This window comes from Panthera leo, chromosome B3, assembly GCF_018350215.1.
Source record: "Panthera leo isolate Ple1 chromosome B3, P.leo_Ple1_pat1.1, whole genome shotgun sequence".
Taxonomy (NCBI): Eukaryota; Metazoa; Chordata; class Mammalia; order Carnivora; family Felidae; genus Panthera; species Panthera leo.
In genome coordinates, this window is record NC_056684.1 from 13,094,581 (window position 1) to 13,122,367 (window position 27,787).

Here is a 27,787-nt window from a genome sequence, read left to right on the forward strand (position 1 = left end):
TATATGTCTATGATATCACCCAGAGGAATAAATCTAAAACGAAGTTTTGACTTCTCTCTATGCCTCCTTCTGCTTAACACAACCCTTCACCTGTTAGGGAGACTGGCGAGCTTTGCGGTCCTTATCAGTATCTTTCCACTCGCACTTTGCTACGAGAGCTGTAAAATATGGAGGGATTTTCAGCTTCAAGACTTCTGGAGCCCGCATCATCCACATATATTACAGTCCATCATTTCTTCGCATACAGCAAGCTTCCACAACTGAGATGTGCTCCTCAGAGACCTGCCCACACAGGCACCGGGCTGTTGCCCTCCACAGTGTGCTGTTTCCAGGGGCTTGTCCACAGAGCCCTCTGGCTTCTGTTGCATGTTAGACGTGACAGACCAGGCTTCTGGGAACTGTAACACACCCAGTGAGCGATGAGCTGTTTACAAATTATAAACACACAGCCGTTTCCTTCCAAACCAGAAGAACAGAGGAAACTCCTTTCTATCCAAACTATCCATCTTGAAAGTGACACTCCTTAATTGCCAGCGCCCCTTCCCACCAAATACCATCACAGGCGACTGTGGAAGATGAAAGCATGTCAGGGCCCCTCGGCAGAGTTTCCTCAGGAGATGGGCACATTCCCGTCTTCTGCCTGTCTCTGATGCACCGACCAGGACGTGGTCTGGGGTCTGTCATACGTTTATTGTCTGGAGGGGGGATTGTTGTAAAATGACATCACTATAGCCTCTTGTTCCTTCTAGTTGTCAGACATCTGTGGGGGTGACCCGTATTAGAAGCCAAATGAGACTGCACGATTTTGTCTCCCTTTGTGTGGGGGAGGAGCAGTGGGGGGGCTTTCAGAAATAACCTAGAACCTTCAAGTGACTAGTTTTTTGGCTTTTAGGAAACTAAAGGTACAGACTAAACTTTGAAGAGAGGAAATCTTTCTCTCTTATTCCTGATGGCCCGCGCGAGAAATGGCTTGTTACAAGTATAGTTTGCTGGGGACCCCTGAACAAACAGAATGGCTAAGTTCAGCCAACAGCAATCAGCTGACATTTCCGATTTCTATTAGATTCCATATGTGGAATTCTTCTATGTGGACCTTATTTGTACGGATGGATTACAATGAAAATTGCATTAATTTTCTGCACAGTAAAGGTCAGTAATTGAAGCATGAACCAAGAAACTATTGTGTAAAATGCTGTATCCCATACTTAGGAAAGGTCACGCAAAGCAATAATATCTTGTTTTCATTGCAGAAGGTATAAATACTTGCATTAGAGTTTCTTTCTTTTTCCAGCCCAACAAATGCTTACATAGAATATTCAGCAGTTACTATTAACATCAGCAAGAAGAAATCATAAGGGCATGTAACAATAAGAAAACCCAAAAACACAAAAAACAAAAAAAACAACCAAAACCCTGTCTGTTGCTATCATAAAGATTCTGTGTTGTGATGTCTGCACTGTGAGTTGGTGTGCTTTTAACTCGGCTGTCAGAAATAGGGCTTGAATGATTTGTTCTAGAATTATCGATGGGTGAACAATTGTCTTACAGTGTTTGGTGGGGCGGGGGGAGACGTCGCCGTTGCATGCCAGTAACGGGTGAAAAACAGATATGGATGTTTTTAAGAAAATAAACATCTAGGGGCACCTGGGTGGCTCAGTCGGTTAAGTGTCTGACTTCGGCTCAGGTCATGATCTCACAGCTCATGAGTTCGAGCCCCACATCCGGCTCTGTGCTGACAAGCAGGCTAGAGCCTGCTTCTGATTCTGTGTCTCCCTCTCTCCCTCCTGCTCACACTCTGTCTCTGTCTCTCTCAAAAATAAATATTATAAAACTTTTTTCAAAAAAAATATAACTATAGGGGTGCCTGGGTGGTCAGTCGGTTGAGTGTCCAACTCTTGATTTCGGCTCAGGTCATGATCCCAGGGTCATGGAATTGAGCCCTGCATTGGGCTCCACATGACCATGGAACCAGCTTGGGAGTCTCTCTCCCTCTGCCCCTCTCCCTTGCTCGCTCTCTCTCTCTCTCTCTCCCTCTCTCTCTAAAATAAAAATAAAATTAAAAAAACTAAAAAGTAAACATCTAATACATTTTTATGGATCCGTTGTGGACCATTTTACCATGTAAGGATGCAAATGAATATGATATCTCTACCCTCTCTTCACAGATTAGGATGTCGTCATTAAAGTTTAAGTCCATTTTAAACCATCAGTTTCGGTGTTTAACATGGTTTCCATTCTCCAAACTGATTAGTCCACTCATCCCAGGCAGAGCCTTCTTTTTATTATTATTATTATTTTTAATGTTTATTTATTTTTGAGAGAGAGAGAGACAGAGTGTGAGCAGGGGAGGGGCAGAGAGGGAAGGAGACACAGAATCAGAAGCAGGCTCCAGGCTCCCCGCTGTCAGCACAGAGCCCGATGCGGGGCTCGAACTCAGAAGCTGTGAGATCATGACCTGATCCCAAGTCGGACACTTAACCAACTGAGCCACCCAGGCGCCCCCCCAGGCAGAGCCTTCTTAAGGAGAGAAGCATGTGGCATACATATTTCGCAGGAGTTCTTGCTGGCATTGAACCTGCACAGTCCTTCGGATGAGTGGGCTAGGCCCACTATGCCCCATTCATTATGTTTTCTTATTCTAGACAGAAAAAAAAAAAGATCTATCTCATCCCAACTATAGTACTTCCTAAAGGGGAGACCGTCATGCTTGGAGGAAGTTTCTTTTACAATCTCACAGCGAGAGTAGTTTCGCTTGGGATTCCTTTGCGCCTTCTTATGAATGCTCCAAACACAGCAAATTAGTTTGATTAGTGATTTTTTTTTTATCCTAGTGACAGAACAGTGGTACTTTGAAATGATAAAGTATGGCATTTTTAAGAAAACCCAAAGTCAGACAGTATCTTTGAAAGGTTAGCAGTAGTTTAATACACACACATACCCACACTTTCAGGGCATATGCGATTTATACGCGGGGCAAATTGCAGAGGACCTGTTTAAGATGATTTTCAGGGAAATAAAGTCAATGGTTGCTCTAATTTAACTCCTTTTAATTTGATTTAATGTGATTTTTAGTGATGAAATGATTTAATTGCTACCATTTCTACCAGACCATCTTACTTTCAAGACTTTAATATTAAAATGGATTCCAGCCAAATCTTAATTATCAGTTTACGCATGTTTTGAATGAGAAGGGATTGGCTTCCTTATTTCCAGCAGTCTTTTCTCCGACACACTGACTTGCTCAGATTTTTCTTTTAAAAGTCAAACCCCACATTCTTGATTACTTTTTGAGGTCATCCAGAAATGTCATTAATCTGATCTTTTTTCTTAAAAAAAATTAATGTTTATTTTTGAGAGAGAGAGAGAGAGAGAGAGACAGAGTGTGAGCGGGGGAGGGGCAGAGAGAGAGAGGGAGACACAGAATCGGAAGCAGGCTCCACGCTCTGAGCTGTCAGCACAGAGCCCGACGCGGGGCTTGAACCCACAAATCGTGAGATCATGACCCGAGCCGAAGTCGAACACTTAACTGACTGAGCCACCCAGGTGCCCCTAATCTGACCTTTTTAAATTTTTTTTAATGTTTATTTATTTTTGAGAGACAGAGACAGAGCGTGAGCAGGCAAATGGCAGAGAGAGAGGGAGACACAGAATCAGAAGCAGGCTCCACGCTCTGAGCTGTCAGCACAGAGCCCGACGCGGGGCTCGAACTCACGAACCACGAGATCATGACCTGAGCTGAAGTCGGACGCTTAACTGACTGAGCCACCCAGGCGCCCCTGATCTGACCTCTTGAAGCATTACTCATCACATTACTATCAGTCTCACTAATATTCCTAGTGCTTATGTATTTTCTATGTGATTTCTACTGTAAGGATTATACTTGCTCAGTATGTTATTCCCAATATTGTGAAATATGATAGACTGTAAATTAGATGGATTGTCTATCCTTCGATTACCTCACGTGCTCTAACAGAATGAAGTCAGAGACTCTGTCTTTATGGACTACCGTGTCTGGATATTTAATTTCTCATTGCCTAAAATTATTACATCATGCTAATTAGAGTACATCGGACATTGTATCTCAGTCATCCGCCAGTCATTGTTTTTCTGAGGATAGTAGCTGTTCCTCGGCTTTCCTAATGAAACCCCATCTGTTTTTGTGGTTTGCCCTAAATCCGGACTATCCAGTGAGTTTACAAGATAATTGATAGCAAGGCGAATATATGTCTCTTTTCCTCAAGGGAAAAGTAATAATTTCTAGTAAGTAATAAATGACACAAAAGTAATAATATTATTTCAAGTATTAGTTAAATAATTATATTTATACAAATATGAACAGGGGCACCTGGATGGCTCAGGTTAAGGGTCCAACTCTTGATTTCAGCTCAGGTCATGCTCTCATGGTTCATGGGTTCAAGCCCTGCATCGGACTCTGTGCTGACAGCTTGGAGCCTGGAACCTGCTTGCGATTCTGTCTCTCCCTCTCAATCTGCCCCTCCCCTGTTCGCGCATACTCGTGTGCTCTCTCTCTCTCTCTCTCAGAATAAATAAGTAAACTTTAAAAGATAATATTGGTAGAGTGTTTACAATGTGCAGACTGTGTTTATATATTTGAGCCCATTCAGTACTCAGACCATTACATTTGGTATTAATTCCCCCATCTACAAATTAAGAGAAATTTTAACTACATAGGATAGTAACACAAATGCAGTTCTTCTGACCTAAATCAGGTTTATTTTTGACCCTGCCACACGGTCAGGCAGGAAACCTGTCATTAATGTATCGGTTCATTTTTCTGCATTGTTTTACATTTATGGAGTGTTTCCCCCCATGTCGAGCCCCTATCGGTACAAAGATTGAAACTATAAACATGGAGCTCTAAGTAAATAATCAGTATAGTGCGATGGCTTCTTTCATTAACGTTGGCACGTTATGTTGGGCAGTGACGCAAAATCGAAGGCACCCGCACAGCAAAATCAACAACTGCCAAGCATTGTGTGTTTACCTACAGTAGTGACAGAAGGCTGCCTCAGTACTTCTAGAAAACCACTAGCCCTGTTTGCCTTGGGATGGTATTTGTAGCGTCCGTCAGTTGGCTCGGAGAAGCTTCATGAAATAAACCTTCCTGAGCTCCACATTCCAAATCGTCATTTTAGACTGTTGCCGACTGTTCCTTTGTGTCTTATCACCACCTTCCTCTTGATGATGTTCATCCTTTTACTTTTTCCAGCAGTGAGGTTCTTTTCACACGCCAAAGAAACGTGTTGGTAAATCTCAGTCAGCGTGGAAGCCCTTTGTGTAATGAGCAGACATCTCCCCAGTGAAACGGCACACACCTTGGGGTTGACTGTGTGCGTGCGCGAGTTCACACACGTTTGTGCGCGTGCACGCACACGCACTCGACATCTCATGGGAAGAAATCCTAAAGACAGTTCCCAGTGCAGTAAGCCAGACTTCCCAAAGAATAATTTTTAATCTCCTGTCTCGGAAATATTGCTTCTTATCCTTTGTTATGACAGATGCTGAGGGTTTGTTTTTTTTTTTCTTTTTCATGCTCAATGCCACTCAGTCTGTTTCTGGTGTTTATAATTCTCCAAGCTTTCAAATTACAGGCTTTTAATAGTCCATAGGATAAAACAGACCAAATATACTCCCATGGAAAGTCCAAAGTTATATTTTTGTGTCTCTGCTCTAGATGGCTGCCATTATTGGAAAGATCTGGAGATGGAATTTTGCATTGATCGCTTTTGGGAATGCTTCCCATCCTGTGACACATACTACTCAGGTTTTAAACATGTCAGGATTTTTTTTCTGACATGGTCAATTTTCAGGACTATCTCCCTGGTTTGGCTTAGGTAATTAATAGAGAAATGAGGATTTTTTTTTTTTTCCCAACATCAGAACATGTGGGAGAGATTTAACGTAACACACTGATTATATAATTAATTCTGAGTTGCAAATTCATTTTGATGGTGTGAATTCTCTCCCAGAGGCTCAAAGCTAGTTTATTGCACCTACAGGGCCATAGTCATTGGAGACGTGGGGGGAGACGACAAGGCCTGAAGAGGGATGAATTTGCCTCCTGATTTATGTTTGGTTTTGCTTTGAAAGGAAGCACATGATTTGTCCTGAATTCAACTGATGACAGAACTTAGCCAAAGGACTCAGGTTTTGCTTTTTCACCGTGGAAAAATGGCAATCTTACACTCATCTCCATATGATAATATACATTTTTAGGTTACATGCTTGGCATTTGTCTTACCATGAGCGCCGCTCTTTCTTTATAGGGCATAAGAAAACAAAGGAACCTTATGAAATTTGAATTCTGTGTCTGGAAAGTTCCATGCTCTCATCTCTTCCATCGTATTGTGACACGGGCTTTGTCATAAAGGAGGCCCTAAATCATACGAGTTGACTTACGCCTCCCTGAGTTTTCAAGTTTGTCGTAAGAAATACAACCCGTTCTTTCTCAGATGCAGGGATGGCAAGTGCATGTGGAGACACAGTCATCTTGTGCATTTGCTTAACGACACTAGTGGCCGCTGCTATTTTTATTACGCATTTCCCTCTATAAATCAGAAGCCTCCGATGTTAGGGCAACATAGAAGCACACGCGGTAACCGTTCTGTCTTTCTGAATGAGTCTCTGTTACTCTTCCCAGGCGATTTGGTAGCAGCAGCAGCTGTAATGTTGTGTTTGCTAAACTGTTGTCACGACATTTCAATCTGAGACGTGTAAATAAAGCCAGCATGACGCGGGTAAGACCGCCAGATGATCTTTCGTACAACGCAGGGCAACATGAGCAGACTTATCTTGGAAGACCACTGCTTTCGAAACTCTAAATCACCTTAGTCTTCTGTCAACCAGACCCGAGGTTTCACATTCTTTTCTCTCTTTGCATTCTTGAAGGGAAGGGGGTTCGGTTTAGGAAGTACCTGGAATGCACCACGTGCTTTACATACTTTATGATGTGAATGATATTTAATTCTTCAAACACTCAATCAGGAAAGGATGAGCCTTTCCCTTTTTCCAGACAGCAAAGTCGGGACTCAGGAGGAGTGAGGAGTTCGCCGTGATGGCAAACCGAGTAGATGACAAGACAGAGTCAAACCCAGTTCGTTCTGACCAGAGCCTATTAGTTTACATGAGGTGCAGGTCTGGGTCGAGCTGGGAAGTCTCATGGTTTGTTTGTTTTTTCTTCCGACTTTTTACCGCTTGGCACCAACAGCCCCTGGGTACCCTGAGCTCTTAAATACAAGAATGGAAAGAAATATTTTCAAAAGGCATTATTTAACATACACTCGCGTGAGTATTGAGCAAAATCGTGCTGGAAAGAAAGAGTAGGTGGAAATACGTAACGGAACAAAGTGTCTCCAAATTATATATTCTACAGTAAGGAAAGAGAACAGGCAGCCATAGACATCATAGAAACAAACGTCAAAGAGAACAAATGCGTGCCGAATGCCTACCTTGCGAAACGTCTGCCAGACACTTAAGGGGCTTCTTGTAATGGGGACACACTTGCTCTGGAGTGAAGTTCTGGACTGGAATCATTCCTCTGCCACGTGTCCTTTCCTTGCCCAGAAAATTTCCATTTACCGTTTTCCCCTGTCTGCGCAGGCGTTGACCAGAGAGCTCACAGACACCGCGTTAAATCCAGCAACTAACCAGGCATAAACCCATCTATTTTCCTGACGCTTTTCAGGGCCTGCCTCACTAACACCTAGCTTTAAGGGAAGGCTTTTGGATGGTCACTGAAAACACAAGATGCTCTCAGATGGGTCCGTCCCTTCTTATCTCAAGCAGTGGAGGAGAAGCATCTGATGCTTCTACTCGAATCGGCCACCTGGCATAGCAGCCTGTCGCGGCATGGCGATTGCCAAATCTGTTAAGGTGCGTAAAGCCTCCACACTGCCAGTTCAGGGTGGTGAGTGGGAAAGAGGACAGATTACAGGGTGAGTGTATGTTAAATATATGCAGAATTTAAACAGTTCTATGGATAAGAGAATAAAAAATAGTCTGAACACATTTATCATAGTGTTTTGTTTTGCTCATTCCAATGAGTAAATCTGCACTTAAAACTTTTGTTTTTAACTGTTGGGTAAAGCCTTTTTAATGAGTGAATAATAAATTCAGAGTACACGTTTAGGAAATAGTCAAGTAATGATCCCCGCTTTGTCGAGATACTTGCTGATGTGCTAACTAAATAGATGTGTGTTTACATTTCTTGTCTATCCTCTGGGGCCATGACCATATCTCTTAAGTTTACAAGTAGGTAAACTTAAGTTACAAATCTGCTAAAGAGGCCTCAACAGTAGTTACTTCAAGAAGACCATTTCTGGAAACATGCTTTTATTCAGGCAGCTGAAAACTTGTATTTAGATACCTCTCTGTGGAGTATGACTTTTCTTTTAGATCAGATGACTGTTCTACATTTATTGATTTTCCATCCCAAGGTTTCATTGAACACGTATGAAAAATGGCAAGCTGGCTGTTCATATGTTGACTCGGGTAGCACCAACATATAAAAAACCTTGTGCAGCATCAAATAATGGTGGTCTTTTCTGGATGACATCAGATGACTCAGAATATCAAATAAGTTCATTCTAAAATTGTTTTCATTTTTTTATCCAATATATGGAGCCAAAATAAAGCTTTTGCTAGTTAGTTTTACCAATGACGAAATCTTTGACATCGGGAACGCCATTGTAAACTTAGTTGAAACACTGAGCATTGGGGCTTATTGAATTTGGTAGCGACAATATGAATGCAAACTTTGATGAAGGACAGCATCATGGCCAATAAGATATTCTTACAAAATGAGGGAATCTATGAGACAGAAATGTACTTGGGATCGGCCGCAGTGCCCTGATTTTCCATGATTGTGTACAGACAAATGATAATGTGCCATCGATTGAATTAGAAGCTGCAGTGTCCACATTTATCAATATTAATTTTTTTTAATGTTTACTCTTGAGAGAGAGAGAGAGAGAGAGAGAGAGACAGAGCATGAGCGGGGGAAGGGCAGAGCTAGAGAGAGAGAGAAATAGAACCTGAAGCAGGCTCCGGGTTCCGAGCCATCAGCACAGATCCCCAGGCGGAGCTCGAACTCACAAGCCATGAGATCATGACCTGAGCCGAAGTCAGACGCTTAACCAACTGAGCCACCCAGGCGCCCCTATAAATATTTTATATATACGGTGTTGAGTAGCAACAACAGAGTTTTTCATGACAAGGATATGTCAGATATAAAAAAATGTACTTCAGTGTGGCAATGTGCACTCTGTTTTTGCTGTTGATCACCAATCTGATTTTAGGAATCCTTGAACCTTTAAAGAGCTCTTCGTCAACCTACACATTTCCCAGAGCTATTGAACTCTTGTGCAAAAAGAAATCTCTACATTTTTTGTTGAATCTGGGTCATAATCAGTTGGCAATTTTTAATCGAAATCTTCAATGATTGAATGGCAAGTCACTTCATCTCTGAAAGCTGCTAGTGACTGGAAGTGGATTTTTTAAAAAGCTAGCAAAAAAGACACTGCCATTTTTAAAAAAAAATTTTTTTTACAAGGACAAGGAATATTTGCCACAAAGTAATCGATGAGGTCAAATGCTTTGTGCTATTCAGTGTTGAAATTCTGAAGTTTTCCTTTGAGATGTCTCAATTTGTGGGAAAAAAATCTTTTGATGTTTAATAGAATAAATACATATCTTACCAAAGAATGGAGGGAAATTGAGAAGCCACTTACTTTTCAGTATGCATTTTGTTAAACGTTGAGAAGAATCATGGAGACAATTCATTTGAAGTTTTATCTTGAAAAGATGTTTGACAGAGAATGTTCATACGAACGGATATAAAATATTTGGGCTGAAATATATGCAGATCTCAATACTTAAAAATTAAAATTGATAATGATTTTCTCCATGTAACACATTTTTTGGTGTGAGATTTCAAGGTACCTCAGTGCCTGTAGAGAGAGTATTGTTGTAATTAAAATTATGATCCACAGTAGAGTCAATTAAAGGTATCAATTTAATGGCTGTTAAGGGCAACTCTGAAGATGATTAAGAACAATTTTACGAAATATAGAAAAAGATGGCATTAAAAAATACGTTCTTTTGACAAGTACCCTGACCTGGGACTATAAATAGATATAACCAGGAAACCAGTTACATGTATGAATGTGTAGCACAAATAATCATTTTTTATGTATCATTTAAAAATGTTCAGATACCATAAATACATTTCTTTTAATATACAAAATACGCTTTTTAAAATATTTGAAGGACTGTATTTATAAGAATAAAATGGAACAGTTATGTGGGTCCATCAATATGATAAAACCAAGTCGACAGTTGATAAGTATTTCAAAGATGATATAATTCTGATTACTTTTAAAAGTATACAGATTTGGTTGATAAATTACTCTCCTTTTAGCTGAGACATGGTGGGACTCTTTAACCTTGTCTTCGAATATTAAATAGGCAAACTAAAACATCAAATTCGTGAAAAAGTAAAAGGACGTTGAGACAATCATTTGTTATTTGGGTTTACTAACTACTTTCTTCACAACCAGAATCTCATCATTTAGGTTTTTTGTAGGGAGGGGAGAAACAAAAAACAGTCAACTGAACTTAGGACACTTTTATGAAGTTGAGCTGCATGGAAATTTGAATCCTTTTCCAAGAAATTGTTTTGACCCAAAGCCTATGCTGCTGAAAAGAGGAAGCTACTTTTGCCCTTTGGGTCAGATTCCCTGGTGCTTTCAAATCCTTCTTTGTAAACACGAATACTTGTGTAGCAGACAGAGATGGGTTTTCACCATTGTGCCCGTTAATAGATGTTGTGGATTGCTGAGCATAAATTAGGTTGCTCTGGCAACATATCTAATTTTTAATGCAAGCTGCTTGAAGAATTAGAGAGTAAGGGAAATAAGGAATTTAAAGAGGGGATGAAAAAAGGAAAAATGTCTCGCAAGTTTGATGTACCGAGAGGACACGAGCCCACTTTCTTCTTCTATGCAGAATTCTCGGATTAAGGAGGTCAGCCCAGATGGTAAGAGATTCTTCAAACCATCCCGGCACCACCCCCTTTACCATAGAGGGGCTGACAGTGGTACATTCTCACCTCTACCCTCTGTGTGGTCTGTTTTGGCCACACGTGGCTTCAGAAACCAGGACAGGTGCAAGAAGGGAAGTGCTTTTTGACATTTCTGCCATATTGGTGTTTTCACCCACCATCTCTAACTGGGTGGTGGGTTCTCTCTTCCCACCCAAATTGTGTCCAGTTTGATGGAAAAGAGAATACAAGAGGAGAGCGAAATATTTTCTTTCACTTCAGAGAAGGTTATTCTTTTTTTTTTTTTTTTAACATTTATTTATTTTTGAGACAGAGAGAGACAGAGCATGAACAGGGGAGGGGCAGAGACAGAGGGAGACACAGAATCTGAAACAGGCTGCAGGCTCTGAGCGGTCAGCACAGAGCCCGACCCGGGGCTCGAACTCACGGGCTATGAGATCATGACCTGAGCCGAAGTCAGAGGCTTAACCCACCAAGCCACCCAGGCGCCCCCAGAGAAGGTTATTCTTAAAATGGTCTCTTCAATTTAGAAGGTTTTGCTCCATAATTTAGCAGAATTCTAACTCCAGTGGAATTCTAGATAGAGAGAAATGAAAAGCTTTGTTAGATTTATTTGAGGTTTTGCGTTAGATGTACTGGCTGCAGTGACCCTGGTAGGTAAAAGCCAAGAGGGTACTCGCTAAATCCCGGTCACGATAGAGTTCCCAGGAAGCTAGATTATAATATCAGAAAATAAGAAATTGTGTAAAAATACCACTGTTTAGAGAATAGTCTTTTCTCCAACATTTGAGTAATTTCCAAATTCTTTTTGTAAGCATTAACTGCCTAACATGGTAAAACACATTTGAGATTTTCTTTTTTTTTTATTAAAAAAAATTTTTTTAACGTTTATTTATTTTTGATGGAGAGAAAGAAAGAGAGAGCGTGAGTGGGGGAGGGGCAGAGAAAGAGGGAGACACAGAATCTGAAATGGGCTCCAAGCTCTGAGCTGTCAGCACAAAGCCCGATGCGGGGCCCGAACTCCCAAACTTCGAGATCATGGCCTGAGCCCAAGTCTGACGCTTAACTGAAGTCTGACCTGAGGCACCCAGGTCTTGAGATTTTCTAGAAGCAAAGTAAGGATACTATTCTTAGAAGGCTGAATTCTGTTTCATGTGAAGCACGGGAGACTGGGGAAGATGCACTTGTATTTGCTTCTGATTCTATAAAGGAAAAGCCAGTCGATCATTGGGCAGCCTCCACAGGGATAACCTGTGTAGGATGCAGTCTCTGACAGTGACTTGGTCTGCCTCCAGCGGCCTATTGTGTTTCTGAGGCGGTTGCCAAAGGATGACTGAAAGGTTCCTCAGATTTACAGTGGGTTTAAAACACAACAAAAAATGTAATAGAGTTTGACAAAGAAGCCGCAGGAGTAGGAGACGCAACATCATCTGGAGTTCTCATACACCGTGTTGTCACCTGCTGAAAATGTTTCTGAAGGACTGTGAGGGGACGTGGGCAAGGGGAGCTGGCAGGTGAGCTTGTGAAGCCAGACAGGACGTCGGGCTCAGCCAAGTGGAAGGAGCTGCGAGTTCTCTGGCAGAAACAGCAGCTTCCACAGAGAAATGAAGCTCTTGGTTCTGTGGAGTTTCCACACAACATGGCCTCATACTGAGGTAGCAACTGAGGCACGCTGTGAAGGGTTGTATCTGAATGAGTGGGCAGTAGTTCCTTGGAGTCAATAAATATTTAAGCTGTGAACGATAGGATTCCTCCCTTGGAGTCACTCTGTGGATGAGTACCTTGTTATTGTAACAGGGCATAGACATTTCTATTGTGGGACAATAAAAAGAAAACGTGACCAAGTTAAGTCTTGCCTTTATGTTTCCTAGGAATCCGAGAAAAAGGGGTTAATTGAAAGAATCTATATGGTACAGGACATTGTTTCAACGGTTCAAAACATCTTGGAGGAAATAGCTTCTTTTGGAGAAAGAATTAAAAAGTAAGTTCTACGTTCGTGCTGTGTTTGAAATGGAGCTGCCATCCATAAGGACGGTGGGGGTAAGGGGGCGGGGCGGGGGGGGGATCAATAAATGCAAAAAACAAAAACCAAAAGGTAACAGTGTTTGGGGCAAGTCCTATTTATGTTTGTTGGTTTGTTCTTTGGGCTTGTCCGCCTTACAGCTGGGCAGTGCCTCAGAACTGGGGTGACGATATGGCCAATTCACACCCATTGCCCTGCCATGATTATCTCCCTCTCAAAATATCTTGGTTTGGGTGATAAATTAAAGATTTTTTTTTAAAGAAGAGTATCCTAATCAGAAATTAAAAAGGAAGGAAATATGCTCTAAAGTTACCTTTTTCAGCGAAAACATAGACCACAGTGAATGCCTTGAGTCATTTTTTCTCAACGTATCAAAGGATTGTACATAGCTAACAGACTTTCTTTATAAGGGGCAATGAGTAAATATTTTCATCTTGGTGGACCGTAACTACTCAATTCTGCTAAGTATGAAATCAGGCATCATTGATACCTAAGTGAATGGGTATGAAATGTGTTCTAACAAAACTTTATTTACAAAAGCAGGTGGCAGGCCAGAGTTGACTGATATCCAACCCGTAGCTGTCACTTCCTACCTTAGGGCACAAGGACTAAATATCCAATAGAGTCTCAGTTGAGAAAGACTCTTTCTGTGATTCTTGTTTGTTTTGTTTTGAGCATTATGAACTCTGTATAACCTGGTCTTCATTTGGGACCAATGAACAGAGCAATTTTTAATTTTCTTGGCTTTTAAATTGTAAACGTATTTCCTCTTTTAAATCCAGAATTATGTCAACTGTGTTGTTCTTTCTGAAGATTAATACTTTTTTCTTATTTTGTTGGCCATTCTAGCTTCTGTAAGCAATGAAGATAATACTTTAGAAATTTCATGGGTAAAGAAGAGATTAAAATTAGTGCTAAAAGCCAAGGGAAAGTTTTATATACCAAGATGCAAAGAAATCAGTAAGTTATAATTAGCAGCAGGAAATATAAATAGTTAATATGGAACTCTCTATGGATACTGATCTTTCTCAGTTCCTTATCCAATTCAGTCGCTCTTGTGTGGCCATTTACTATTGGCACAGTAAGACGTGTTCGTGTTGTTTATAAAATAGGTTATAAATCATCTTTAAACAAATTTGGTAAGTTTTACTGAATTTACATGTTGCTATTCCCATTATCAATGTCTTAGAAGAAAAATTAAAGAGCAGGAAGATTTTTTCTTATATATGTCTGTGCCTACCTGCTTTTTTCCTCTTGATTTTATATAAATTGACCAAAGGTTTCTTAAATTACCCTCAAAGTTGTTTAACAGAAACGTGACAATAGAAAATAGTCAAATGATGAGGAGGGCATAATAGTTCTCCCTTCATTCACTTATTAACTCTCAGCTCTAAGTTTCAGGCACTGACCTGGTCTAAGAATGAGAAATATTCCATAAAACCATGATAATAGCAACATCAGCTCACGTCATGTACTGGCCAGACACTGTTGTAAACTCTTCACACATACTAATTTATTTAAGAAGTTACTGAGAGGAATCAGATTACAGGATTCCAGAAAGCCTATGGATTAAGGATTGTTAATCTACCCATTTTACAGATGAGGAAATGGAATCAGAGAGTGATTAACTCTGTAGCCCAAGGTCACAGAACTAGTAAGTGAAGAAGCTTAAATTAAAAAAAAAAAAAAAAATTTTTTTTGATATTTATTTACTTTGGGAGTGGGGAGGTGGCGGCGAGCAGGGGAGGGGCAGAAAGAGAGGGAGATACAGAATCCGAAGCAGGCTCCAGGCTCTGAGCTGTCAGCACAGGGCCCGACCGAGGGCTCGAACTCACGAACCGTGAGATCATGACCTGAGCTGAAGTCGGACACTCAACTGACTGAGCCACCCAGGTGCCCTGAAGCAGCTTAGATGTTAACCCGCCCGCCTCACTACTACCCTAGAATGTCATTTTCCTCTAAGGAGCTATTTCCCAATGAGGGAGAATAGTAATAAGACAATTAGAATTCAGTTGCACTGATGTGACGTAGCGGTAAGGCAGGCTGTTAGGAGAGATCTGACCAGCCCAGAAAGGGATGTAGGAGAGAGAAAGACCGACAGAGGGTAGTTCTGAAGAAACAATACCTTATCAGCATGTCTGATAATGGAAAGAGATAGTTGAGGAAAGAGTGGAAGAATCAAGAAGTCAGTAAGTGGGAGACTTTGTGCGAAGGTTCAAAGCCCAAGACTGCACTAGATACAGGGAGTGTGTGGGGGCTTAGTATGTCTGTGTAACAGCAGATGGTGATGGCGGTGCGTGGAGGTGAGGCAGATCGTACAGGGCCTTGAGTGGGTGGAAAAAAAAAATTGAGTGAGGAACATTCTGGAAGCAAGGAGGATAAGAGGATGTGGAGTGGGGGCAAGACCGAGGAAGGAAGACCGTGTCGTTTGGTAAAATTGTCTCCATGCTCAAAGGTCTCTAACAGACAAATGTGGCTGTTGTGCAGCTGATAATGGTCAAGGAAATATGTCTGATGAGAGAAGAAGGCAGGGCGATTTAGACAGGCCCCCATCTCTGCATTGCGTCTGAGGGGCAGCTGTGCCCAGCACAGCTGTGGTGGCCATGTCTGAGATGTATTTTCAGCCATGAACAGAGTACTGTTCTGCCCAGCTGCAGCACAGGAAGGAAGGCTCATGAGGCTCTACTCCTATTAATTCTTTGGCCATTCATTACTACTGTGACCTTAAAGGTCCTACTGGGCATTCAAGTGGGACGGCATGTGTAACTCTGCTGGAATATTCCATTGTAATTCAGTGTTTAAGGACCAAGAAAACTTTTACCCAACTTCTGGCAACCAGTAAATAAATAAGCTCACATAAAACTCTTAGAGCAAGGCTTCCCCATACCTGACTGGGAAGACCCCATTCATATTTTCTTTTTCTAACTCTTCTCTACTTTCTCTAATTATCTTCCCTAATATTGTACTTGTTTCAAACGTTAGCATGTAACAGGCTAACACAGTCACTGAACATGTAGCATCTAGATTATCTCAGACAGCAGGCTGGATGGGTCAGAAGAGTGCTGTATTTTATTTGTCCTGTCATGATGGAGTGTTGGCTTTAACACTTGTATCTTCGCACAGGCAGGGAAATCTCCACAGAGGAGACCATGAGAAACACGTAGGACAGGGAAGCCATCCCTGCAAATGGTCCAGAGTCAGGTTTGGAAGGCACATCCATAGGAAGTAGAACTTCTGTTAGAAAATGGCGTCGAGAAATACTAAGCAGTGAAGATGAGGAAGGAGGTTAAGGGCAGCTTGAATCAAAGTGAGGGCATGGGGAGTGATGGTCTGATTCAGCCGGTGTTTACTCTGAGAGTGATGTGCTGAAAGGAACAAAGAATGAAGTCAGAAAGACCAAGGAGAGGGCCTGAGGCTAGGTGTGAGGAAAAAGTTCACAAGGGAGGATGAGAACCATGCCTCGTGAATGAAAGCATCGTGTGGGGTACATTACAAAAGAGTAATCTATAGAATTATATGACCAGTCGATCCTGTTTCCATGCGTAGTAAAGTCAGAAGAATTCATTTGTCCTAGCCTGGGAAATGAGAGAAATAATGGTTCCATGGGTATAAAGGTCAACTATTGGGACACCCAACTGGGGGAAGAAGTACAGGATGGGGCTGGATCCCCCCTTACCAGATGTAGTCAGTCATTTTTGTTTAGTGCTTTGGAACTGGGAAAATGATATTCTTAGGACATATTAGTAAGCCTGAATGATCGAATGAACAAAGAGTCACTGATTTTTTTTTTCCACTAACTGAAGGGTGTGGCTCATTTGTCTCATGACTTCCCGAGTCAGGGATTGCTTTCTTAGGAATTTAGGGAGCTCTCAAGTCAGGAAAACTAGAGAAGTCTGTGAAAATGTTTCACCCAGTGTTTGATTTTGAGATGGAAAGCTTAGATTTATCAGGGTTTATCCACCTTGGGTGTTCTTGGAAACTAGCATAAGATATTCCATGATAACAAAGGGAAGGTCTAGTAAGTTCTTGAGTGTTAGAGGTATTACAGTATAATGTCTTTGAGTTAAGTCCTCAGTATGAACAGGAGTATTGAATCAATTAAATGAGCAAAATACACCTTTTTACTTGTTCTAAAGTGCTACTGTAGAGGGCAGGGAGAGGGCTCTTGAGCTGACTTTCTGAATTCAGATCCCAATTCTGCCACTTGTGTGGAAGGTACGTGATCTGGGGCCAATTATTTAACTTTTATGACTCAGTCCTCATTTATAGAATGGGAGTAATAATTATTCCTGCTTCATAACATTTTTTTGTAAGAATTAAAGGAATTAGTACATGAAAAGAGCTCAGACCAGTAGACAGATCCATTACTAGCTTAAAAACATGGACTGTTATGAATATTATTTTTGAAAAACTGCCTTGACTTTCTTTTTCTGTGTCTTTTTTTTTTTTTTTTTTTTTTTTTTTTTTATTTTTTTTTATTTTTTAATATATGAAATTTACTGTCAAATTGGTTTCCATACAACACCCAGTGCTCATCCCAAAAGGTGCCCTCCTCAATACCCATCACCCACCCTGCCCTCCCTCCCACCCCCCATCAACCCTCAGTTTGTTCTCAGTTTTTAACAGTCTCTTATGCTTTGGCTCTCTCCCACTCTACCCTCTTTTTTTTTTTTTTTTTTTCCTTCCCCTCCCCCATGGGTTTCTGTTATGTTTCTCAGGATCCACATAAGAGTGAAACCATATGGTATCTGTCTTTCTCTGTATGGCTTATTTCACTTAGCATCACACTCTCCAGTTCCATCCATGTTGCTACAAAAGGCCATATTTCATTTTTTCTCATTGCCACGTAGTATTCCATTGTGTATATAAACCACAATTTCTTTATCCATTCATCAGTTGATGGACATTTAGGCTCTTTCCATAATTTGGCTATTGTTGAGAGTGCCGCTATAAACATTGGGGTACAGGTGCCCCTATGCATCAGTACTCCTGTATCCCTTGGGTAAATTCCTAGCAGTGCTATTGCTGGGTCATAGGGTAGGTCTATTTTTAATTTTCTGAGGAACCTCCACACTGCTTTCCAGAGCGGCTGCACCAATTTGCATTCCCACCAACAGTGCAAGAGGGTTCCTGTTTCTCCACATCCTCTCCAGCATCTATAGTCTCCTGATTTGTTCATTTTGGCCACTCTGACTGGCGTGAGGTGGTATCTGAGTGTGGTTTTGATTTGTATTTCCCTGATAAGGAGCGACGTTGAACATCTTTTCATGTGCCTGTTGGCCATCCGGATGTCTTCTTTAGAGAAGTGTCTATTCATGTTTTCTGCCCATTTCTTCACTGGGTTATTTGTTTTTCGGGTGTGGAGTTTGATGAGCTCTTTATAGATTTTGGATACTAGCCCCTTGTCCGATGTGTCATTTGCAAATATCTTTTCCCATTCCGTTGGTTGCCTTTTAGTTTTGTTGGTTGTTTCCTTTGCTGTGCAGAAGCTTTTTATCTTCATAAGGTCCCAGTAATTCACTTTTGCTTTTAATTCCCTTGCCTTTGGGGATGTGCCGAGTAAGAGATTGCTACGGCTGAGGTCAGAGAGGTCTTTTCCTGCTTTCTCCTCTAAGGTTTTGATGGTTTCCTGTCTCACATTCAGGTCCTTTATCCATTTTGAGTTTATTTTTGTGAATGGTGTGAGAAAGTGGTCTAGTTTCAACCTTCTGCATGTTGCTGTCCAGTTCTCCCAGCACCATTTGTTAAAGAGACTGTCTTTTTTCCATTGGATGTTCTTTCCTGCTTTGTCAAAGATGAGTTGGCCATACGTTTGTGGGTCTAGTTCTGGGGTTTCTATTCTATTCCATTGGTCTATGTGTCTGTTTTTATGCCAATACCATGCTGTCTTGATGATGACAGCTTTGTAGTAGAGGCTAAAGTCTGGGATTGTGATGCCTCCTGCTTTGGTCTTCTTCTTCAAAATTACTTTGGCTATTCGGGGCCTTTTGTGGTTCCATATGAATTTTAGGATTGCTTGTTCTAGTTTCGAGAAGAATGCTGGTGCAATTTTGATTGGGATTGCATTGAATGTGTAGATAGCTTTGGGTAGTATTGACATTTTGACAATATTTATTCTTCCAATCCATGAGCAGGGAATGTCTTTCCATTTCTTTATATCTTCTTCAATTACCTGCATAAGCTTTCTATAATTTTCAGCATACAGATCTTTTACATCTTTGGTTAGATTTATTCCTAGGTATTTTATGCTTCTTGGTGCAATTGTGAATGGGATCAGTTTCTTCATTTGTCTTTCTGTTGCTTCATTGTTAGTGTATAAGAATGCAACTGATTTCTGCACATTGATTTTGTATCCTGCAACTTTGCTGAATTCATGTATCAGTTCTAGCAGACTTTTGGTGGAGTCTATCGGATTTTCCATGTATAATATCATGTCATCTGCAAAAAGCGAAAGCTTGACTTCATCTTTGCCAATTTTGATGCCTTTGATTTCCTTTTGTTGTCTGATTGCTGATGCTAGAACTTCCAGCACTATATTAAACAGCAGCGGTGACAGTGGGCATCCCTGTCGTGTTCCTGATCTCAGGGAAAAAGCTCTCAGTTTTTCCCCGTTGAGGATGATGTTAGCTGTGGGCTTTTCATAAATGGCCTTTATGATCTTTAAGTATGTTCCTTCTATCCCGACTTTCTCAAGGGTTTTTATTAAGAAAGGGTGCTGGATTTTGTCAAAGGCCTTTTCTGCATCGATTGACAGGATCATATGGTTCTTCTCTTTTTTTTTGTTAATGTGATGTATCACGTTGATTGATTTGCGAATGTTGAACCAGCCCTGCATCCCAGGAATGAATCCCACTTGATCATGGTGAATAATTGTTTTTATATGCTGTTGGATTCGATTTGCTAGTATCTTATTAAGAATTTTTGCATCCATATTCATCAGGGATATTGGCCTGTAGTTCTCTTTTTTTACTGGGTCTCTGTCTGGTTTAGGAATCAAAGTAATACTGGCTTCATAGAATGAGTCTGGAAGTTTTCCTTCCCTTTCTATTTCTTGGAATAGCTTGAGAAGGATGGGTATTATCTCTGCTTTAAATGTCTGGTAGAACTCCCCTGGGAAGCCATCTGGTCCTGGACTCTTATTTGTTGGGAGATTTTTGATAACCGATTCAATTTCTTCGCTGGTTATGGGTCTGTTCAAGCTTTCTATTTCCTCCTGATTGAGTTTTGGAAGAGTGTGGGTGTTTAGAAATTTGTCCATTTCTTCCAGGTTGTCCAATTTGCTGGCATATAATTTTTCATAGTATTCCCTGATAATTGTTTGTATCTCTGAGGGATTGGTTGTAATCATTCCATTTTCATTCATGATTTTATCTATTTGGGTCATCTCCCTTTTCTTTTTGAGAAGCCTGGCTAGAGGTTTGTCAATTTTGTTTATTTTTTCAAAAAACCAACTCTTGGTTTCGTTGATCTGCTCTACAGTTTTTTTAGATTCTATATTGTTTATTTCTGCTCTGATTCTGTGTCTTAAATTTAAAAAAAAATGTAAACAGTGAATGTCCCCTTCTTTTTTGAAAACATTAAAATGCTGTCCGCTATCATTGTGAGTTGCTCGGGGGAAGACGCAAGAGTTAACTGACTTTGCTGTTGGGAGAGCAAATCTGACAGTGTGTTTGTGACAGTGTCTGATACACGTCTTCATTTCTAGCACCCAGTGACACACGACTCGTTTGTACACACACAGACGACTACTGAGATTTTGATAAGGATTGCATTAATTGGGAAATAATTGACATCTTGATAAACTTTAAAGTTTTCTAATGTAGTCTTCTGTCTATTCAGGCCATCTTGAATTTCTTCCAGAATTATTTTAGAGTTGTGTGTATAGAAGTGTGACGCATTTTTGTGAGATATATTCCTAAGTCCTTGATTTGTTTCATGGTATTTTAAATGGTATCTTTTTGTTTCAGATTGCATTTTTACTTATTTGTTCCTGGGATATAGAAGTGAAATGAATTCCCCACACTGACTTTGTATTTCTAAATTTTGGCAAACCTAGTTATCTTAATTTTTATCTGAAGATTATTATCCTTAATTTTCTATTGCAGAAACATATTTTTTAGGAATAATTGTTTATTCCTTATTTTCCAATCCTTCTACATTTTTCTATGTTTTCTTACCTTATGGTAGAACAGAATTGGCATGGCTGAACACTCTTCTCCTATGTGATATCAGAGAAAAAAATCTTTCAACATTTCATTCTAAGGATGATGTTTGCTATAGGGTTTTGTAAAGATGTTGTATCAAATTGGGGAAGTTCCTTTTATTCTTAATTTACTACGAGTTTTTATCGTGAATGTGAGTTGAGTTTTATCAAACTTTTCTTCTGCATTCACTAAGATGATGTTTGGTTTTTTTTCCTCCTTTATTTTTGTTAATGTGGTCTATTATTGTGATTGACTTTCAAATGTTAAGCCAGTGTTCCACTGTGTGGAATAAACCCAACTTCATCATGCTATATAATCTCTCCTTTTGTATTTTGCTCTATTTTATTTACTTTATTTACTTTGCATAGGATTATTACAGCTATCATCACTAACGAGATTTGATCTCTAATTTTCTGTTCTTGAAAATTCCTTATGGAGAGAAGATTATTCTAGACTCCTACAACAGGTGAAAGCGTTCTATCATTATCTGGAAGAGTTTGCACACGACTGGTGTCATTGCTTCCTTTAAGATTTGCTAGAATTTGCTGGGGAAGCATCTGGGCCTGGAGTTTTCTTTTAGGACAGGTTTTCACTGAATATTCGATTTTGGTAAAATAGATAGATGGGTTTGGCCATTCTGTTTCTTCTCACGTCTGTTTTTATAAGTGGTCATTTTCTGGGTTTTCCCCATTTTGTTTAAATTTTCTACTTTTTGGAATAAATTTGTTAATAAAATCCTCTTATTGGATAAAATCCTATCTTGAATGTCAGTAGGATCTGTAGCTTTGTCCACTTTTTTATGCTTGATATTAATTGCGTTTAACCTTCTTTCTTGGTGGGGATTTATCAATTAAGTTAGTCTTTAGAAAGAACTGTCACTGGCCTTTGTTAATTCTACCTGTTAACCTGCTTTCCTTTTCATTAATTAGTAGTACCCTTATTTTTATTCCTTTCTTCCTTTTATTTTCCTTGGGATGAATTCAGTATTTTTTTCCTAACTCTTTTTCCATCTTTCTAATTTTCCTAACATTTAAAGAGCATTTTAAGTTCTACAATTGTCTATAAGCACAACTTTAGCTCCAGGCCAGACATTTTGGTGTTGATATTTTCATTATCATTCAAATTTAATAAAAACTTTTTTTTTTTCTCCCTGTTTTTATTTCTTCTTTGGCCAAGAAGCATATTGCTTAATTTCCAAGTATTTGAAGATTTCCTGGTTATCTTTTTTTGTTCCTGGTTTCTAGCTTAATTGCTTTATGGTCAGAAAATATTCATTGAGAAAATGGCCTGCTTTTGTAAATTTTCCATGTGTGCTTGAAAAGGTTATCTAGGATATTGTTCTGGATATATATTCATTGATTAAATTTGTTGATCGCATTCAATATATATATATTTTAATGTTTTTATTTATTTTTGAGACAGAGAGAGACGGAGCATGAGCAGGGGAGGGGCAGAGAGAGAGAGGGAGACACAGAATCTGAAGCAAGCAAGCTCCAAGCTCTGAGCTGTCAGCACAGAGCCCAACGCGGGGCTCGAACTCACGGGCCGTGAGATCATGGCCTGACCTGAAGTCAGGATGCCTCAGCTTCATCGACTGAGTCACCCAGGCGCCCCACATTCAATCTTTTATATTCCGATTTTCATTTTCGGTTGGGCTGCTTGTATCAATTACTTAGAGATGTATGTCAAAACTTTCCACTGTGGATTTGTCTATTTCTCCTTGAAGCTTGGTCAGTTTTTGCTTTCTGTGTTCCAAAGCTATGTTAATTGGGTTGTATGTATTAAAATTGCTATAGTTTCCTGGTGAACTAGATCATTAATCAGCTGGAAGTGATGTATTTATCTCTAAACAATAAATGAAATTTTGCCTTAGTATCTTATATTAATATGGCCACACCACCTCCCACTTATTGGTTTCTTCATAATATATCCTTTCCTATTATTTTCTGTTTTTAGGTATTTCTATTTTAGGTATCTTTCTTGTTTCTGACCATCGCTAGCTTTTCATTATAGCTTGTAGTCCCTTCAATTTTTTTTTTTAGTCCCTTCAAATTTAATGTGGTTACTGATATGTTTAGATTCAAATCTGTGGTTTTTAGGGGCGCCTGGGTGACTCAGTTGGTTAAGCATCCAACTTCGGCTCAGGTCACGATCTTACCGTTCGTGGGTTGAGCCCTGCGTGGGGCTCTGTTCTAACAGGTCAGAGCCTGGAGCCTGCTTCGGATTCTGTGTCTCCCTCTCTCTCTCTTTCTCTCTCTCTCTGCCCCTCCCCCGCTCATGTTCTGTCCCTCTCTGTGTCTTAAAAAATAAAATAAAACCTTAAAAAAATAAACAATGGCAAGATGAACGTAGCACAGCTGTGCCAGAGCATGCGAGAAAATGACATCTTTGTGGTTTGTCTACAGCACGTTCAACTGGACGGTCCCATTCCTTTCCTTCCTGGCCTGCCTGATCCTGGCAGTGGCCACCATCACTTTGTATTTTATTCCACTCCGGTACATCGTTTTAATCTGGGGTAAGTTGGGCATGGTCCTTCTCCTAGCAGTCGATTTCAGGTAAGAATCAGTTACTCATTTGTAAAGTGGGACTATAAACTTTAAGTGTGCTCTTGTTGGCAATTAAACATGAGATTAAGGAAGGCGTTTGGAAACAAAAAACTTCCAGGACCTCCCTGAAAAGGCCAATTGCGTGAACAGTCAGCACAGATATGTACAGGCCTCCTGCATAATTGCAATCCAATAAAAATGTGATGGTGCATGTGATTTCCCTTTGGGCTTTCGCAGTCATAAATACTCTTGAATAATATATTGCCGTGGCCCGGTTAACTTTGAGGAAACAGTTATTCAAACAGTGAGCAACCACCTGCATCTCGCCCTTTACATTATGTAAAAGCAGATCTGGTCGCTGCCGGTCTGCTTCTGACACTTCCTCTCTCTTGGAGGAAAAATAACTTAACCCCGTACTTAAATCCAGAAGCAGTAGAGAGGAAGGTGGGTAGCTACTCCCTAACCAGTGCCTGATGGAAGAGGAAGCTATTATTTAGCAGGGTAAACGGTGTGCCTGTATGAAGTTGAGCTGCTCTACAAAAGCAGAAACAAATCCACAAACTCGAAATAAATGTCACGACTTGATTTACTACGCAAGCTAGCAGCTGGACAAAATACAAGCAGCTTTGTGAATATTTGTGTCTGCTGCTGGGTGGGCTCTGGGTTGATAGAAGGAGGGTGCATTACAGTCGGTTAATTGTTGGAGAAGCAATCAACCCTTTTCCGTAAGAGTCTGCCCGTCGTAGTGTTCTGTTACTTGGCTCCTATGACTACTGCTGAGTTCTCAATCACAGCCACCCCCTTCCAGGGATCCTCAGATGTTAAGATGTTCCGAGAACTTACAAACACAAGTGACTGCATTGAGATGCATTCATCTTTAAGCAAAAGCCGAGACGCTGCAAATGTCAGATAAAAAGCTACAACCTTTCTAAAACCATTAAATGTAGACCTTTTCAAAGAGAACCCACAGGAGTAGAGTCCTGCCGACGAGGAAAGCCAAGTGTAGACATTCTGAACTGGGAAAAGCCTTCGAAAAAATAGAATAACTCCTAAAACTTCAGAGGTGGAATGATTTTAAGGGAGCATAATCCACTGGTTCTCTGTTTCGTCGAGGAAGTGAAAATCCCGTGTGAAGAAGGATCTCTCTTTTATCGCCAAGCCTGAGAAAAGAAAAAGATATTCTCATTTCCCTCTTTAGGGGTCGGTTTTGAGCCTTGATGACCTTCACTCTTGGGGAAAGTCTTCTAGGCATACTTAGTTTTTGTTTATTTGTTTCTGTGTTTTGCAACAGTGCTAGCACATGGGTCTCTGGACCCTTCGAAAGAGAGTGTGGAGCTCTTCAGATCCATTGATCAAGAAGGAACATTTTGTGAAAGTATTTCCCAGCATACCTTCTGTACTAAGTGTTATCTATTTAGACCGAACAGTCTCACTCTTTCTTAATTGTTTTCCATTAAGAATGAGTTTCCGGATTCACTCAACTGGCCGCCTTTAAAACGCAGATCTTAAAACTATTGTCTGCCCCTAACCAAAACATGATTCAAAATCACGAGGATTATTTGGCCAATATTCTGTTCATTTTTAAGCTAGTGTGAGTTGAATGCATGGTCAGCTTATCAAACCCCGTTTCTCATGATGTCCTAATCATTGTAGTGCACGCTTGATTTGCTTTTCCGCCTCTTGCCCCCCACAAAGAAGACTATGCTATATCTCCTCCTGTGATCGTCAGTTTTTTGAATTCCAGTCCCTCTTTCTGTTTATCCAGAATTGCTTTGACGTCTGATCTCATCCTCCAAGATCTTGGCAGCTCTCCAACACCAAAGTTTGGCATCTAATTAATAAGATACTGCTGTTGTTTTAATTTAGCTTATGGATGAAATTATTGAATAGAGTGGACTTTATTATGTTCTCCCGAGCTGACAGTAACCCTGTGAGCTTCGTCTTTTGCGTCTGGTCCTTTCGTTTTGCATTCTAGATGGGGGCTTATAGTTTATTGATGAGTTCACCATGTACGATGTAGTCAAAGGCTTTGACCGTCAACACACGATCTGTTGGCTCATTGAATGAAATCTGCCATGCCGTCATGGAATATACGGTACAATTCTATTTTCTTTTCCAAGACAAATTAGTTATTAGGTAACATGGACCCAGGACATTCCTTTAGACATCTCCTATATGACTGTATCCTTGGTAGAGACTTTCTCATGTGGAAGATCACTTCATATGTCTTAAATTTCTAGTGTTCCTTTCAACTTTATTAAGGATCAGAAGATTATTGCTTAGTCTGAGTTATTTATTCATTTTCAGTGAGTCCTAAAAGTGGTAAGATCCTGAGTTTTTGTTTTTTGTTTTTGTTTTTTTTTTTTGGTCCAAAATTTTTTTTTAATTTTTTTTTTAATGTTTATTTATTTTTGAGACAGAGAGAGACAGAGCATGAACGGGGGAGGGGCAGAGAGAGAGGGAGACACAGAACCGGAAGCAGGCTCCAGGCTCTGAGCCGTCAGCCCAGAGCCTGACTCGGGGCTTGAACTCACGAACCGTGAGATCGTGACCTGAACTAAAGTCGGACGCTCAACCGACTGAGCCACCCAGGCGCCCCATTTGGTCCAATATTTTTAACCCTTTGGAACAAAGCTATTTAGCTGTATGTTCTCTACTCCCATATTCTACACACCAAATGATGTTTTTGTAGAACTAATCATGAAGTACGAGAATTACTTAACATACGCCTCAGAAAGCAGCCTAATTTCATAATGGCCATAAGCAATGTTCCTTGACTCACCAACTCCATTGTAAGGTTTTGAAGGGTAAGACACTTTTCTTTCCTCTTTAGCCTACAGTTCCTGGTGGAGCTGCATAAAGGTAGTAGATCTTTAACAAGTACTTGACAGATATTTAACGAGTGGAGGAGTCGTGCAAGTTTCATCGCTGTGGTCTACATGAATGGCATTTCTTTTGAGCCCACCGCCCACCTCTCTCGTGTGGGAGTGTAGATTTGGAAGATTACGTGAGAAGCGGTTTGAGAGGGATAGATGAAAGTGTCTTAAGGAAACCAGATGTACTGAAGTCTGATCACTTATTTGATGTATTTCTAGGAGGCAAGGCCTTTCTTAGGGTGAGATCCCAAGCGGGTTTTCTGTCCCCTTGGAAAGGTGTTTCATATTCCTTCCCTTCTATTTACATCGTAGATACTGGAGCTCTGCTCTGAGGTACTTCTGTTGTTCCAAGGTGGAGATGAACTCCCCAAGCTAGATTTTGAGCTTCTTGAAAGAAGGACCCATGACTTATTCAACATTATATCTCCATTTGTCATACCACAATGTCTTTTTGGTGGCAAGCACTTAGCGTTGGATACATGTGCAAGCAAGGACCCTCAGCCCCATCCCACCCACTCCTATTGATGTATCGAGGTCAGGGTACATCCCAAGTCACTCATAAAAGTACCTGAAAAATAGTGTTATAATTCTCTTTCAGGTACTTATTCACCTGTGGCCATATGTGCAAAGCAGTCATCCAATTTTTCCAGCTTTCTTCAAGAGACTTTTTTATTTATTTATTTATATTTTATTTTATTTTATTTTATTTTATTTTATTTATTTTATTTATTTATTTATTTTTTTGCTGGGGATCTCATTACACTCTAATGATCTATTCAGTTTGTGATCCGGGACCATTAAATGATAGTGTCTTTGCCAAACGTTATCCCTCAGTATTTGGATTCCCACGGTTTTCATGTGCTACAAAATTAACATTCACAGCAGAGGTGCCCTTTGCCTCTCTGTATTCAGGTGAAAAAATCGAAAGGCGTGTCTGTCATGCTACCGAAAAAGGTACAGCTTCCAAATTTGGCCGTGTGCGATCACATGCCTAACAGTGTAACGATTCTTCTCCTATCCGCGCCCTTCGGTTTGGGGCTTGTTGACGTCTGGAGTGA

General features: G+C 40.4%; 1 protein-coding gene across 8 annotated transcripts in view; it reads left to right on the plus strand.

Annotated features, from left to right (window-relative positions):
• The window catches only part of MCTP2 (multiple C2 and transmembrane domain containing 2), a 264,060-nt gene that overhangs the window by 206,929 nt on the left and 29,344 nt on the right, over positions 1-27,787 (plus strand). For 5 of the 8 annotated variants that reach the window (XR_006203372.1, XR_006203373.1, XR_006203377.1 and 2 more), the window contains 2 exons: positions 12,952-13,061; positions 23,713-23,822. Coding sequence is in view for 3 of the 8 variants with exons in the window: in XM_042941091.1 (XP_042797025.1) it covers positions 12,952-13,061; positions 23,713-23,822 (220 nt within the window). In the remaining 5 variants the exon portion in view is untranslated. Of the gene's footprint in view, positions 1-7,705; positions 9,014-12,951; positions 13,062-23,712; positions 26,235-27,787 lie in introns of those variants that run through there. The other 3 variants (XM_042941092.1, XR_006203374.1, XM_042941093.1) reach the window with 3 other exon arrangements.